Source organism: Mytilus galloprovincialis, chromosome 5 (genome assembly GCF_965363235.1).
Source record: "Mytilus galloprovincialis chromosome 5, xbMytGall1.hap1.1, whole genome shotgun sequence".
In the NCBI taxonomy this organism is placed as follows: domain Eukaryota; kingdom Metazoa; phylum Mollusca; class Bivalvia; order Mytilida; family Mytilidae; genus Mytilus; species Mytilus galloprovincialis.
The window spans coordinates 63,462,492-63,480,529 of record NC_134842.1 but is presented as its reverse complement, the minus strand read 5'-3'; the positions used below and the strand labels follow the sequence as shown (position 1 = coordinate 63,480,529).

The 18,038-nt window shown below is 31.6% G+C and overlaps 1 protein-coding gene across 6 annotated transcripts in view; it reads right to left on the bottom strand.

Moving 5' to 3' along the window:
• Nucleotides 1-18,038, bottom strand: part of LOC143076236 (RNA-binding protein Musashi homolog 2-like) — a 106,309-nt gene that overhangs the window by 70,836 nt on the left and 17,435 nt on the right. For 5 of the 6 annotated variants that reach the window (XM_076251958.1, XM_076251957.1, XM_076251953.1 and 2 more), the window contains exon 6: nucleotides 6,365-6,457. In XM_076251958.1, coding sequence (XP_076108073.1) covers nucleotides 6,365-6,457 — 93 coding nt within the window. Of the gene's footprint in view, nucleotides 1-6,364; nucleotides 6,458-15,670; nucleotides 15,841-18,038 lie in introns of those variants that run through there. The other variant, XM_076251956.1, reaches the window with a different exon arrangement.

The following is an 18,038-nucleotide window of genomic DNA, read 5'->3' as shown; positions in this document are numbered from 1 at the left end:
AAAAGATCCACTTTTTCATCATCATGTGAAATGAAAATAATGGAAATATTTTTCACTTTCTCTTGCAATTTAAAATTTAATTAAATTTTCAGACAAAAGAGTCACTAAACCAAAGAAATTGACGAATATTTAATGGGTAAATTTGTTCAGCCAACTGCTTGCTTTATAAAATTGTTAATCATCTTTCTCTTGAAGCATTAAAGGCAAAGAAACTGTACTATAAAGAATATGTAGCCTTTATGAAAGGGGTGTTCCATGGGCTAAAATTGTTTTTACCAACTTTATGTAATCATCATAGAGATATGACCTATAAAATGTTCAGGGAGGAGGGGGGGGGGCATGAATACTTTCAGGATTCAATGTCTATGGGTGATTATAAAAAACATTCAGGGAGGAGGGGGGCTATGAATACTTTCAGGATTCAATGTCTATGGGTGATTATAAAAAACGTTCAGGGAGGAGGGGGAGCTATGAATACTTTCAGGATTCAATGTCTATGGGTGATTAAAAAATGTTTAACTGTTTGACAACGTAAAGACTAAAGACCTCTATTTCTAGTTCATATAACTATGCAATATTGTTTAAAACTATTGCTACAACCCCTGCAGGATAATTGGCTGTCCAAAGTTATGGTCTGAAGTATATTTGATGAGGTTTATTACAGAAATATGTGTTATGTAAGCTAAATCCCAATGATTTGTTTTTTGTGGTTTTTTTTCCAACTAAGAAATCATCAAAATGTTTGTCATAAACTTATTTAAACAAAAACAATTTCATGATTACTGGCCATTAGATCTTCACTTTTGTTTATCATGCTGACTTTGGTAAGATGAACTAGAGGCTCTAAAGAGCCTGTGTCGCTCACCTTGGTCTATGTGAATATTAAACAAAGGAAGCAGATTGAAAATTGACTACAAAGGTCAATTACTCCTACAGGGGTCAATTGACCATTTCGTTCATGTTGACTTATTTGTAGATCTTACTTTGCTGAACATTATTGCTGTTTACAGTTTACCTATATCTATAATAATATTCAATATAATAACCAAAAAATAGCAAAATTTCCTTAAAATTACCAATTCAGGGGCCGCAACCCAAAAACAGGTTGTCCAATTCATCTGAAAATTTCAGGGCAGATAGATCTTGACCTGATTAACAATTTTACTTCATGTCAGATTTTCTCTAAATTATTTGGTTTTTGAGTTATAAGCCAAAAACTGCATTTTACCCCTATGTTCTATTTTTAGCTGTGGCGGCCATCTTGGTTTGATGGCCAGGTCACCAGACACATTTTTTAAACAAGAAACCCCAAAGATGATTGTGGCCAAGTTTGGATCAATTTGGCACAGCAGTTTCAGAGAAGAAGATTTTAGTAAAAGATATATAAAATTTACGAAAAATGGTTAAAAATGAACTTTAAAGGGCAATAACTCCTAAAGAGGTCAACTGACCATTTTGGTCATGTTGACTTATTTGTAAATCTGACCTTGCTGAACATTATTGCTGTTTACAGTTTACCTATATCTATAATAATATTCAATATAATAACCAAAAACAGCAAAATTTCCTTAAAATTACCAATTCAGGGGCCGCAACCCAAAAACAGGTTGTCCAATTCATCTGAAAATTTCAGGGCAGATAGATCTTCACCTGATTAACAATTTTACCCACGTCAGATTTGCTCTAAATGCTTTGATTTTTGAGTTATAAGCCAAAAACTGCATTTTACCCCTATGTTCTATTTATAGCCATGGCGGTCATCTTGGTTAGTTGGCGGGGTCACCGGACACAATTTTTAAACTAGATACCCCAATGATGATTGTGGCCAAGTTTCAAATAATTTGGTCCAGCAGTTTCAGAGGAGAAGATTTTTCTAAAAGATTACTAAGATTTACGAAAAATGGTTAAAAATTGACTATAAAGGGCAATAACTCCTAAAGTGGTCAACTGATCATTTTGGTCATGTTGACTTATTTGTAGATCTTACTTTGCTGAACATTATTGCTTTTTACAGTTTATCTCTATCTAAAATAATATTCAAGATAATAACCAAAAACAACAAAATTTCCTTAAAATTACCAATTCAGGGGCAGCAACCTAACAACGGAATGTCAGATTCATCTGAAAATTTCAGGGCAGATAGATCTTAACCTGATTAACAATATTACCCCATGTCAGATTTGCCCTAAATGCTTTGGTTTTTGAGTTATAAGCCAAAAACTGCATTTTACCACTATGTTCTATTTATAGCCATGGCGGCCATCTTGGTTAGTTGGCGGGGTCACCGGACACAATTTTTAAACTAGATACCCCAATGATGATTGTGGCCAAGTTTGGTTTAATTTGGCCTAGTAGTTTCAGAGGAGAAGAATTTTGTAAAAGTTAACGCCGGACGCAGGACGACGACGGACGACGACGACGACGGACGCCGGACGCCAAGTGATGAGAAAAGCTCACTTGGCCCTTCGGGCCAGGTGAGCTAAAAAGCAATATAAAAAAAATAATAATTAAAGTTTCTGCATCGATTTCAGATCATTAAATGAAATGATAAGAGATCATCACACAATGCCCACCAAGCGTACACTGGAATAGCAAGCACCGTCTAAACAAGTATTGTACAGATTAAACCATTTAACCCTTTTATCCAAATAGAAAACTTTGTATGATTTCGTGACCTGATTTGATGGTCTCATTTCAATCTTCTCCCCCTTCTTAAACCATTGCATTTTGTAATTCCCTATATTTTTGTTTAAACATAAATATATATTTTTATTTGAACACAGAGATGTGGGGTATACAGCATTGACATGGCAAAATGAACAACATAAATATACAAATGAAGCATTAATTCATCTAGAAGTATTTTAACAGCATTTCCTTGTATATATGTAAAAATTAACTTTCCCTTTTTTAATAAAAGTTTTCTCATGAAAAAAATTGAAAAGATGTACTATCTATTTGTCAAAACCACAACATGACTCATATAATAGTGGTCTGATCAGCATTTATAATTTCTATCTTTTATAAGTTTTAACCATAATAGTTCACATTAACAAAAGTAGGCGGATTTGCTCCATCGAAGCGAGAACCACAATGTAAACATAGCCAATTTTGTCACTTATGTACAGTTATCTAAAGCCTAAACCAAATATGAAATGACATCACATAATATGATTGCTGGGACCATTACCTAAACACACAACATACATAATGTTTGTGGCAACAAAAACACACACATTTGTATACATTAAAAAGTAATTACTGTGTAATAAAAGATTTGATTTCAACTCAATTGCTTCCCTTTGGTATGGATGTTTTGAATTTACCTTTCATAGATAGTACAAAAACCGTTAATGGGAATAACTTTTTTCTATTTTAGCTATGACGGAAGATGCCTTTCCCTGTGGATAGGAGTTTATGTAAAGGATTCTATCCAATTCAAGTCTTTGTCTAAACCTGAATTTACTTTCTGTCTATAACCGTTGTCTAAAGCAGGCAAAAGATATACATGGTTATGAAAAATGGTTTTCAAACTGTTCGGACAAATTATTTTATTTCTTAAGATATTATATAGAGTTAAGATACATTTTTTAAATTGATGAATATCCACCCTTTTTCCCATTATTGAGTAGATGACATTAATATTGAAGGTATCTTTAATTTTTTATGACACCGCTGTTTAACTATTCAGAATTCAACATTTATGAAAAAAAATTCTTAACAGGTCAATAAATGGATGATTTATATTTTTCATAATATTATCTCTTAATCTATTCATCACCCATTCTGATTATTCAAATCTTTAAGCATGATTTCCCTGTTAAACAGTGGAGCTTTCACATCCTAATTCTGTTCAGGAGCTTTACATAATAGATAGGTTTTTTAACTTCCATCAATAGAAGACTTTAAGGGAGCTACCATTTGACTTTTATGGGGGGGGCTAGGATGAAAAATTTTGTCCTGCCTTTTTTTTAGCTGTAATCTCTGTCCTGCCTTTTTATTTTTCACTCTGTTCGGTCCTGCCTTTTTTATTTTAGTTTATCCTGACTTTTTGTTACCTGAATTGTCATCCTGACTTTTTTTTTTGTAAGTGTCTCATCCTGCCTTTTTTTTTTACTCAAAACTCCTGTCGTGCCTATTTTTTTCAAATTTCATCCTAGCCCCCCCATAAAAATCAAATGGTAGCTCCCTAATTTAAAACAGCATTTTGTACGAGATACTTTGCCCTTATACAACTAATATCTTTATTTCCAATAAAGCAATACATCTATTCATTAAATACACCCAAATCAACTTTCCGCTTCATGTAACCAGAAAAGACGCAGATTTTAAAATTCCAATCACATGATATCAAAATTCATGTGAATACTAACGGTTTAATGTTTATACTAGGCCACAACAATTGAAACCCTTTCGTTGACGAAATTTTGATTCAAACAATGTTCACACGCCATTGCCTGATCCTTTCATTTAAATATAATTATTGTCAATTCCTAAACACAAAATTCACGTCAAATTGATTTTCCTTACCACATCAACATTGTTCAATCGGAGATACTGATTTTAATATCTAACGTACGTTGCGAAAAACAGTGTGCAGCAACAAAATATGTGAATATTAAAACGGGTTGGACTTAGTATCAATCGTATTTACATTTTTCATTGATTCTTGCTGGCTACTGCAAGTTTTCACAGGTTGCAACACAAGACTAGAGATGAATTCTCGTGACATTTTCAAGAAATAATTCTTTAACTCTTAAGTGAGGGAGGGTAATTGATTTTCTGTATTAGTAATAATCAACAAGCAGTAAACCTATAGTTAGAAGATGTGTCAGTAGTGAGACACATGTAATTTGAAATGAAAAATAAAAGTTTGAAGGAGATCAGTTTATCAAGACCTTCTCATTTTTAAGTACAATGTTTCTTTACGCTTGTATGCAGACTTTTATAAAAGCTAGAAATCAAATATTACTGAAAACGCAAGTCTAACCTCACCCACGAAAATTGGTACCAATGAAAAACGATTTCATCCCCCTCCTGCCAAAATACACTACCTAAATGAGAATCTCCATAACAGTTTACGAGGTATTATTTCTTATGCCTTTTACAATTTCTTAGAAACTAGACAAGACTGGTCAAAGCAAAATTCTATACCATAGAAACCGATTATTTTTCTATTTTCCTTATTCTCTAGAGGCTAAATTCTGTACAGTATGCATGAACATGAAAACATACGATTTTACATCAATTATTATCCTCATTACATGACTAACTTTTTTATCGCTTATGTTCTGACTTTGCTAATGACCTCGGCTACACTTTAATTAAGATGTTAAGACCCACGTTACCTTCTTTTCACAGCAATTTGTTGATGGCAAGGAATGTGCTTCAAGGAATTATAGTTGTGTAAAGATGTATTACAGCAGATGTATATTCAAAATGCTCTTTTGAGAAAATTTGTTTTGAAAATTGTTTAATTTTTGAAAAGACATTTGAATTTAGATTTTTATGCAACTGTTGCATATTTATGACAATCTGTAGGTGAAATGGGTTTCAAATTTGATATGAAAAACTGAAATCGACCTTCGTACAATAAAGTTTTTTATGGCGAATGTACACACATAAGTTACGACCCTGATTAGAATTTTAACATTGAACAAGAACAAATTGAACGGTTAAGTGTTGTATTTCCTTTCTTCTTTATAACAATATATTTAAAGGTGCTATTGTGTAAATAATTACTTTTCAACTTTGGAACCGATTCAAAAAAAAAATCACTCCAAAACAAGTAGAAAAACTTGATACTCAATTTACATTTGTTTAACGTGTGGCCAATTAAAGATAGAAGCTTTGAGTCTATATTAAAATCGGTAAATATAATGTTAGCTATTTCAATGTAAAATCATGTCAGGGTGATATTTACTGCAATCTTTGATGAGTGTAAAATGGAGGTATTCACCAGATGTGACTTGGATGATTTTACAGAATATTTAATTCATGCTAACTCTAATTTGCTTATTCACATAAGTTCCAAGAAAATAGGACTCATTTTTAAATAAAATTTTAAAATGACTTTTAATTACACCGTTTGAATTTTGACAAAAACTTTCAAACATGTGTCCTTCTGACAATCGTAATCTGCAACAAACTTCTTGCTCTTCCAACACAGGATTGTTTGATTTTGCCGGATTTTGCAGGATTGTCTGATTTTGAGGAATTTTGCAGGACTGTTTTATTTTGGCGGACTTTTCGTTCATGTTTTTATATGTAACACCTCGACAACAGAGGGTCAAGAGTATGATTTGTTTACAAGATCCTAGTACCAATGCTCCTTTCAAATTCATCATTAATAAACATCACTTACTTTGCCGAATCCTGAGAAGAAATTTTTGACATCTTCTACTGTTGTTGACGCTGATAAACCACCAACAAATATCTTCTTTGTTCTTGTAACCATCTGAAAATAAAAAAACCAAAAACTTTAATTATATATTCATTAAAACATTGTACAATCAAATATTTCACACACATATCTTTAGTTAAAAAATATACTGCTGTTTCTAAAGGTGGGTACTGCATATTCTCTCAAAGTATTAAAAAATCTATTTGAGACCCATGAGCCTAAAGTTAAGTTAAGATGCACACATTTTGGATCTCATTGCAGAGTATAAGCCAATTTGGTATTTTTTTTAAATGTATCAAAACCATAGATCATCAGTCAGTTGGTATTTGTCTAGATCTTTACCATGGAAAGACAGACACACTAACAGCAAGATCTACTACCAAGTTGTCAATTGTTCTTACCAATCTCTTAGAACACGTAATTATTAACTATAACATGTCCTACACAGCTGTGACAAAGGAATATGTCTTAATTGCAAACTAATCGTCAAAATTGCATTTTTTTCTGTGTGTAAAGAAACGTACATTAATTGCCCATTGAAATAATAACTTCTGTGTAGTAGTGACAATTATCCTGGATAGTATATGCCCTAATAACATCTCAAGCACTTAGCGTTATGTAATGATTACAAGGGGTAATTTTAGAATCGGCTGTCAATTTCTAAAGTAGATCTACTGTACACAGGATTTGCATTAATGTACAACATCTTTAGTAAAGTCAATTGCAATGAGCTTATTATTTGCATGAGAAAAGTTTTGCTCTTTTAATTGTGCTAGAACATTGTACTACATGCTTTGACCGAAATGTAAGCTTATACAACAACATAAAAGAGGGACGAAAGATACCAAAGGGACAGTCAAACTCATAAATCTAAAACAAACTGACAACGCCATGGCTAAAAATGAAGAAGACAAACAAACAACAGCACACATGACACAACATAGAAAACTAAAGAATAAACAACACGAACCCCATCAAAAAACTAGGTGTGATCTCAGGTGCCCCGGAACAGTAAGCAGATCCTGCTCCACATGTGGCACCCATCGTGTTGCTTTTATAAGCAAAGGTGGTATACTTAATTGTGTTTCTGGATTGTAATTTCAGTGACCTATATCCCACACTTCTTTTAATTCATATTAAAAACAATGTAAAAGATGTAGAGTTTACCATTATGAGACTAACATCTAGCAACAGAAATGAACATACTGACATATATATATTTTACTGAAAGGTCAGCATTTGGTCTACAGTATTATCCTAATCATTTGAAAGGGTTGCACAATTCATTGTGAAATTACAGTTTTTGTACTTCACAATTTAAATGAATTTAAAGCCTAGATTGTTTATAAAATCTTTTGCATACAACCATATGCATATTGTGCAAGTACTGGCCTGTGTTAAGATTATTAGGAGGTGCAAACATCAATTGTTCAGGTTTTTTTCATTAGTACTTCTGCCCTTATAATATTTAATCTGTATATAGATTTTAAATATTGATTTATCTTTCACATCAACCCTTCTAAATGTCTTGACCAGTAGTCCAACATGTCACAAACAGATGACCATGCTATATTAAGTCACAACTTATCTAATTCTTAAACAGAACAAATTAGAGACAAATTCATAATAAACTTGAAATAGTGGAATACAATGTATGGGTGTACGTGTCTATTGAACAACCACCAAAATAAAATCTTGTGAATCTTTTGGCAAAATAACTCAAATTGTTTACATGGAGAGTTTAAGTCTTTGACAACTGAACTTCCTTTTTTCAGGGCATCAATTAAATTTCTTTTCCAGAAACATGTGCAGTGTGCCTTCTACTCTGGTATCAACATCATACATTTATATTCAGCTTAAACTCTTGTTTACAGAATGCCATTCAGTATTTACTTTCAAAAGCCTTCTAATAGTAACAACTCCATTTGTCATTTTCTTCAGATTAATGTCAAATACAAGCAATTCCTCAGAGTATTCATAAATCATGAAACAATGAACCGATTAATATTAGCACAAAATGCTTTAATTGTCAAATGATTACAAACGATTTGTGATGTAATCAAGAACGATTGGTGTGCCCCATTGGATATTATGTCATATCCATGCTAATTACTCGCGAATCAAAATGACGTAAATATTACTAAGATGACAAACAAGATACCACCTAGCAACATTTACATTTCTGTTGCGGTTTTCTCAGTATAATGAGGTTTTTCTTTTTATGTTGCAGCTGGTTCTGTTTGTTGTGCAATCAAATTATTCTGTTGTAGAGAAAGGTATTTTCCCAGCCATTAAGTGAAGGTAAAAATAACAGTTCAAATTCATTAAGACTTAAAGACAAAGGGAAATCAGCTTACATCATAGTGTGCTTTTTTCAACCGTAAACAATTATTTTTGTCTTCAAAAAAACAGTATGTTGACCAGATGAAACACTCTTGTCATGCACTTTCCCCAAGCACACTTATTTTAGCATAAAATTACTATTGAAGATTATAAGTGTTATCAGGTCTTTTAAAATTTCACCAATATATTTCCACCCCAGATTTTATCATTTTGCCTATCTTATATCTTTCTTGCTGATGGACAACTGTCAAAAATATTCATGGATTTCATTTACTCATGACATGACTTTAGTAGACCGAAAGTCTCATGGGAACTTTTATCCTCATACCAAAATACATGCAAATACAATCATAAAACAAGATATTGGAAATCACAGACCACAAAATCTGTACTAATGACCATACATTTCATTAGTGACATCAAGGGTCAATTGTCTATGTAAAAGTCTAATGGAAGGTCATTTGGGTCCTTTAATAGATTATCAATCTTAATATCTGTCATTCTCATTACAGGTAAAACACAGGTAAACATTTATAACTTTATCTTTATTATACCTGTACGATAATCAAACATGACCCTTTTGTAGTATGACTCACATCTGATTGTTATTATGTAGATTCTGAACTGTGGGAAAAAAGGGGGAGGGTGCTTATAGGTCATGCTTTTTAGAATTGGTAAAGTTATTATAAATAGCAAATAATATTAAAGAGTATGCCACACAAAAGTCCAATCAAACCCCAAAAATTGTTTACCGTACTTTGTAAGCTTGGTACCAATTTCTTCTACTATATATATGAGTTTTGCTCATTGTTTTGGGTTAATTTCTGACAATATTACAGTATATACATCACACTTGCACACTGAACCAAGAACGATAACATTTACTATGGAAAAGGAAAATCAGAAAAAATTGGGGGGGGGGGGGGGGGGGGGGGGACTATCATCTATCATTTGTATTTGTTATCTAAATCAAACATTTATACATGTGAATATATTTGCATTAAGTACCTTAGCACCCAATCTTGCCAATCCAGATAAACAAGGTTATATTCCCCAATTTATATCACACTAGATGACAAGAAGGCACCCATATATACAATCTCTACCCTTCCTGATTTTATGTGAGCATAATATTTACTTAAGAAAGTAGACTTGGAAGTGTGAAAATCTTTCGACTTATCTGGGGCCCAATAAAGGAGGACTTATTAGGGGACATCTTATATTATATTTAAATAAAGAGAACAAACAACACTAATAATACCTTGGCTTCTCTTTTTTAACTTGCAAAATCATTCATTATCTTTTATAATGTTTCAATATGAAATCACTATCAAATAATTTACAATAAAGTAATTGCACCTGTGCTTGTGCCCCTAACCTAATCAAATATTATCCACAAGTGACCCCTTATCAGACCACTTAATATAACCACTTAAAGTATGTTGACCATATATCATACTATTGAGCAACAATAAAATAGTTTTAAATTTACAATTTACACCTTTTAGTATAAATAAAATGACAGAACTTACATCATATATTATGGTCCAATAAGGTATTATGTTAGCCATAATTTTACACTTTTGGGACCGTTTGACTTAGCCAAATAAACATAAAACTTATATCACTAAGGTTCTGGAATAGCCAGTTAAATTTACTTAAAACTAAACCCTTAAATTTACAAATATCTACTATGGCTAAAAATACAATTTTTCTGCACAACAATCAAATCACTTCAAGATCAACAGAGTGCCATTTCACTTTCGCTATTTTGAAATGTTTCCAATTTGTAATGTGTGGTCCATAGATATCTAATAAGACATTCTAAATTGGAAATGGAATATTTAAATTAAAAATGAAAGTTTCAAGATCTGTTTGATATAATAATATATACATTTGCACTGGTTCTTTTTTTCACAAAAGGCATTCAGTCGTTGTAAGTTTTAAGATACCTATCACATGAAAACATGTTCAAACAAAAGTGTTGTGACTTTAACAATAATTGTAGGCGATAATTTTTAACACGTAATATGACCATAACAAAAAATAATGACATTTAAAGTGAATTTAACCAAAGTTTTACAAAATAGTTGAAAAAGCACTGAAAATTTTTGACACTCACTGGTGAATTTAATTGGTGAAATTAAAAAAATTTGTTGACTTATGTAAAGCATGAATGATACTATATTGGGTATCAAGGAGAATCCCAGTTATGAAAAAAGTATAAAATTTTCACAATTTCCAAATCGCATGTAATTACCTTTATTAATGAGCAAGCTTTTATTCCATTAGGAAATTTGTAACTCATTAAAGGAATGTTTAGACTTTTTATCCTCAATAAAATTCTCCTGAAGAGGAGAGGTTTCAGATCAATAATTGTAAAGTCTATTTCTGAAATGAATTTAATATCTCAGGTGAGAGAAAGAAGAGAAAAAATTACAAAATCCTAGGCATTATCAATAGTTATCAAAAGTACCAGGATTATAATTTAGTACGCCAGACGCGCGTTTCGTCTACATAAGACTCATCAGCGACGCTCATATCAAAATAGTATAAAGCCAAACAATACGAAGTTGAAGAGCATAGAGGATCAAAAATTCCTAAAAGTTGTGCCAAATACGGCTAAGGTAATCTATGCCTGGGACAAGAAAATCCTTAGTTTTTCAAAAAATTCAAAGTTTTGTATCAGGAAATTTATAAAAATGATCACATAATTGATATTCATGTCAACACCGAAGTGCTGACTACTGGGCTGGTGATACCCTCGGGGACGAAACGTCCACCAGCAGTGGCATCGACCCAGTGGTGTAAATAGTTATCAAAAGTACCAGGATTAACAAAATATGCGGTGCTTAAGCTACATACAAATTTCTGTAGACTATATGAATAAATGCCTCAAACTCTTTAAAATTATTGCTAAGAAAGAACAACTGAGATCGGTCACTTCTTTTTTAAGTGCCAAAAGATCCACTGATTTTTTGAAAGACAACTGACAACACAGTAGTTAATTATTAAGATTAAAGTTGACATGCAACAAAAAAAAAAGGGGGGGGGGGGGGGGGGGGGGGGGAGGCAAAATGACACATTTTGTTGTTGTCAGTGCTAATTTGAGAATCATAGACTGGACCAGTCAAATTGACAATTACTGATTAAATTCATCTCCATTATAAAATACCAAGCTGTTCTTTGTCAAAATTACATTCATTAACTGTTTTGTCTGTTACTGATTAAATTACAACAAGAACTTGGGAAAACACAGAGATGTCCAAAAATAAATGTTATGTCCTTCAGGTTACACAACTTATATACTCCACAGAACATAGGCTGTCCTTGGTCCAAAAAACCATTACTATCAAACCTTCATTCTTAAACTCTGTGTTTTTACAATATTAACACCAAGGACTGCAGTCATATGTAAACAATGTTGCCCTTTAAGATCATATAGACGAAAAATTAACTTTACAGTCACTAAGTAATTTCCCCCAAATGTCAAACTTGATCACTTAAATGTTTTACATATTCATTACGATTTGACAAGTTTACTTTTCTTCAGGAAAATAAATAGCCGTTTTATCCAAGCAACTGATCCTTCTATAAAGAATGTCTTTGTTGTCCTGTCCTATCGCAGCGATGGGCAATTAGGGCAGTGACATTGTAACATCAACCCAAGTTTATAAAATAATTATTTCAGGACCAGCTAAAAAATCTATTTTTAATAGACAAACAGGATCCTGATCTGAGTCACATCTTATTTTAACTTGAACCAATCATTAAATACAGTGCATTCTATACGATTCATCACTGTTCATAAACTCCTACTGATCAAAATCAAGACTGAGAATTATTTTATTGTACATGTAGTAATAAACCAATTTTTAAGACTTTTATTCGTTTTTGTAGGAAAACTATGCGATATTTACTTATCAACTCATTTACTTATCATCAAAAGCTAGCTATTACTGGTTTGATTCTGATGTTCAATGTTAGACAATTTCATTTCATTAGACTGGAAATCTTCAAAAGTGAAGGATTGTATCCTGGCAGAAATAAATATCAAGCCTATACAATTAAATTCTACCTCCCACTTGTTGCTAGCAGAGCTCAATAATAAATCTTGTTTTTAACTGAATTTGACAGAAACACAATTTACCAAATTTTCTGTCCTCTCCTATTATCTAATAATACAAAACTGTGAAAACCTAGGAAATTGTTAACAAGACATTTTTCTCTAAAATTGTCACTCACGTCACATGTGATTGATACAAAACCACTCTTTATCAGATAGTTTTACGACAAAAATGATGAAAATTAACCTTAATTCTCTCAGAATTCTCTTATGCCCATGGATTAAGTTGCAGTTCATGAATACAAATATTAAGGGATATTCAATTTGTTAGAGGATAGATGTTTTTAGTGAATACAAATCTATCTGACAGGTAGTCGATATCTTATGAAAGATTCGGTAAAATATCTCTAGGAGTTCTCTCTCATGACGATGGCGACCTGTTCAGAGATAATTGATTCTCGAGGTTAGACTTGTCATATTAGTCTTCCATCACTTCTAATATTGACACGAGAGATTATCAACGAGAGTCCTCAACGATGGAAAACAAATAAATGTTTGAAGCTTTCAAAATGGAAAGTAAAATTTCGGCTTAAAAGATCAAACTTGTTGAAACGTAATCCAGCATAGCCGCACTGATCTCATGCAGACAAAATTCTTTGACATGTTGGGGGTTTTTTTTAACGATTTTTCAAAACCAATTTTCGACAATTCAAACTCTTTTCTCGTGGGGGCACTGTTTCAAGAACAACAATTGATGGGCTTGTTTCCGCCAGAATAATTATAATTTTAATAAAAAGTCCAGCTTTAAATTTTTTTTATTTAAAACATAAACAATTTCAACTGTTTATCTGCTAACAAAATGTCTTCGCTTCTAATTCATATTTACAAGTCCTGAGATGTTAAAACAGTCATATATGTAAATCTTGAATTTCTATCTTTTATAAAAAGATGTACACATATCATATTCTAAATCAAGTTTGTCCAAGCATGTTATAGGGAAATTAATAATACATCTTCGTAAAGAGAAGATAACTCCATATGAGATACTTTTCCTTGGCCTTGACAGTTAAAACAGACTTAATATGCAAGATAGATATCAGCTTAGAAGAACCAGTTCAGATCGATAAAGATGACTGACCCCAGCATTAATTCTCCTCGGGACAAAATGTCTGAATAAGTCAGGCAAAAAGATACGGGTTAAGATCAAAACTGTTGTTTTTCATTACAGAATAAGAAAATCGTTTAAAAGGGATGAAAAAAAGGTAAACGCTAAAAATACCGCACACAGAAGAATACTATTTAAGTTAAACTTTTTTAAATACACCTGGGGCTCTTTTCATAAAAAATAGTCTTACTACAAAATATTCTCATATTATAAGAGTGATACTGTAATGTTCATGTATGATTTTTCTTAAGATATTTTGTGAAATCTCAGGGGGCTGTCCCAAGAGGTGAACGCTGTATCTTTTTTTTTTTTTAGTTTCTGAGATTTTGGTCACTCCAATGACTAACTGTAATTGGTTTATTAATTACAATAATGAATTATGGAACCGTCCAAAAAAAAGAGAACCTGATTTGACTGAAAATTTTCACCGAGAAAAAAAAAAGTTTGGAGTAAATGAAAAACTAATTTCACAAGAGTACAGAGGACCTGGAATTTATAAATGATAGAAATGAAAAATTATTGACAAATTCAGGTATCAGAACCTTCATCCTTATCAACATCATCATCAATAATAATTACATTTATTTATTATGAGTTAATATCCTGTTTTTTTGTCAATATAAAACTAATTATAACCAAACTTTGGCCTCACTTTACCAAACTGCTAAAATCCATTGACTTCAAGTGTTATGATTACTATATCAGTACTGTTAATTACCAGTAAAACTGTTTTTTGTGAGTATTGCAATTTTGATGGAAAAATGGCAATAACCATGTACAGTATTCCTTTTAACAATGTATATAGGTCATTGCTTTCCTCGCCAATTAAATCAAATGACATAAAAACCTATTCAAATCTTTAATGGTGGTCCTATTAACTTGTGTAGGTCACCAGCACAGAATAATATCATGAGTTGAGGGAGTTGTAACAAATATAGTTTATGGGGTTTTTGAATTATTCCATTTCCATCAAATAAAAGGGGGGAAGCCATCAATGTGATCTCATTTAATTGTAAAGTCTAAGTCTTTTTTCAGAATAATAATAAAAATATTTTGAAAGATCAAACAAATTATCCAATGATGGAGCTTAATTTAAGAGCAACAACTTTGAGAAATCTAAGGGGAATTAAGAAAGCTATATTTCTATGTGCTATACTCCCACTAAACTGTGGCTAAGCCGATCGTAATTTTTTAAAACATTTTTTAGTTTTATCTTTAATGTCAGACCGTCTTGGGTATACTGGATTTCTTGTACAAGTAGTGATAAAAAATGTTAAGTCTATTTTTATACTTCTACATATAATGCATACGGTGAATCACTGATATCTATAGTCAGAAAACCTTGATCGATTCTGAATGTCAAAAGTCGTAATAAATCTGATTTTTACTTGGATCAAATTTCCCTCTTCCAAGAAAAAGTGGAACGTACTTAACTAAATGTCTGAAGTACTAAATCGTCTTCAAGCTTTTACAAATCTGAATTTGAAATCCATCTTTTGAACTTGAAACTTTTTTTTCAAAGAATCAATTCTTTAACTAATCTCAGTACATGTCAAACATTTCAGGTACTTATTCTTTAACTGAACAAAAATTCTTTAACTGAACAAAGATTTAACCCATTTCAATGTGTAATGTCTGCATTTAAAAAAGTTATTAAAAAAAAAATTATTTAAATTTTTTTCAATCTACTGACCTTTGGTTGCATTGGTGTAACTGGCATTGGAGTTGCAATGGCTTGTGTCAAATTCATTTTTCTGATCTACGACTAAATATTAACTCCGAGGGATAAAAATCACAAAACACTAAAACTATGGTATAAAAAAATCCTGGCCTTCCCTTCTAAAGTCTACAAGAATAATGTCGCTGGTACAAGCTAGAACTGATCTTGTATTCGATCAACCCGACAATAGTTGTGTAAACATATGATTTGAGCAAACATTTTATAAATACCCCTTGTTATTAACTTATGAATACTGAAGTGCTTGTACATGAAAAATAATTACTCGTCGATTTCAATAGAGATGACAAACCATGCAATAGGGATGACAAAGATAATGAAGGATTTTTGGTGTTATTAGAAAACCGAATAATTATGAGAACAAACGATATAAATTGCTGTACGCTATGTTGATTAGGGTAATTACAAAAACATTTTATTAACAGGGAAAACAGAAAGTTTTCCGAACTTAAATTAAAAAGATTTGTTTCAGTAAGGCCGGCCAATTGTTTTCGAGTTTATAATTGGCCCAATTTGAAACTTTTTTTCAAATTTTACTGAGCCAATTTCTTTCAGTTTTGATTTTAATAAGATTCTAACATGATATTCCCCTAACACAAATTCTTTTGTTGACAACTTTTAAATTGCCGTTAATTGGGAGAACTCTTGTCGACAAGGTCATCACTGTAACAGGACCATCGTAACAAATACCATTCAAATATCCCTATAACTTAATAATAAACTGTTACCGTTCTATATCAGATGACAACCAAAATAAACATGAGAATAAAATGGCCTTTTTTGGCAAAATTAAAATAGGAACAAATTTCAAGGACAAAAGGTTATAGAATGTGAATCATATCTCATCTATTAAGAAATTGTACCCAGTCAAAAGAGAAGAGTATTTGGAATAAGGAGTTGGAGGTAAAGAGGGCCCAAATTATGTTTCCTTAACAAGAAAATTGGGGGGAATCAGGGGACAAAATATGAAATTGAATCTCAAAAAGATCAATGAAATTTACTTTCCAAAAACTCAGGATTTCTTATTAAATGGATACACCAGAACTTTTAAAAGAATTTAAGAAAGATATGAAAGTTTTGATCTCAAGTATGAACTAAGCCAATTTAATACATATGCATATATACATTTTTTGCTCCTTCTGCGTTAAAGTGGACCAATCTTCTCGCCAAAAGGAGGAGAAGACATTTCTTATCAAGAATTGTATATTTGCACCAGAAGTGTGAAGTGGTATGTATATAGTTTAATATCTTTGGTAAAGTCGTTAAAGTTTAATTTGAAGTGAAATATTATTGCAGTTATAACATTTGTGTGTTTAATAAAAAAATTGGTGTGCTGTTGCTAGGAAACCATTTGCACTTCTACAAAATATTTAATTCCTTTCCAAAATAACACTTCAATTTGCTTACAAGTTAATTCTTTTATATTAGACTCTATAAAATTTTATCATTACCATGGCAATTTTAACACGGCATTAAATATAATTTATACACAAACACTTTCTGGACCAAGATCCTGGGAAAACCAACGTCTGCCTTATTTGGATCAAACTTTCCACAAAAGCAAGGAACCTGTGAACAAATTTTCTTTTGAGAAGTTTGGAATAAGAGTAAACAATGTTACACAAAGAAACAAAATAAAGCGTCAAAAGCTTTTAGCTCCTTCTCGCATTGAAATTGTGTAAACAATTGGGACAATATTTACCTTACTTTTTGTTTACCTCCCTTTTTCAAATCGACCTCAACGTTTACTTTCAATATTTACTTACTTTCTGTAAACATTTGGGCTATTTCCCTTTATTTCATCACCAAAGGTAGGCCATTATTAAAAACCTGTTCAAAATTAGCATGGTGAGTTTTTCATTTGTTAATTTTTTCTTGAAAAATTCAATAATAAATACAAACTTCAAATTCTAACTTTTCACCAGGGGCTAAATATTGATTCTTTAAGAATAAGTATACTATTAGTTCAGGCAGTCAGGCACATAGTAATAATAATGTTTATTTATATATAAAACATAGAAGTCCTTAGCAAATAAACATTTCCATTTTAGTATAACATCTCATTTACTTGAACAAGTAATAAGATTTTATTTTTTTAAACAGACAGTAAAGCTATTAATTCAAATAAAAAGAATTTTACCAAGTTAAATAAAAAGAATGTTACCAAACAAAGAAAACAATATATTTTTTTATAAAAAGGGAATCCATGTGCAGCACAAAAAGGGGGGATGAGATTGCTAAATTTTTGTTATACAAACTGTGGATTCAATTTTAAATGTGAGATACCGATTGGTTGATTTCATGGGTATGCTTACTTAAGCAA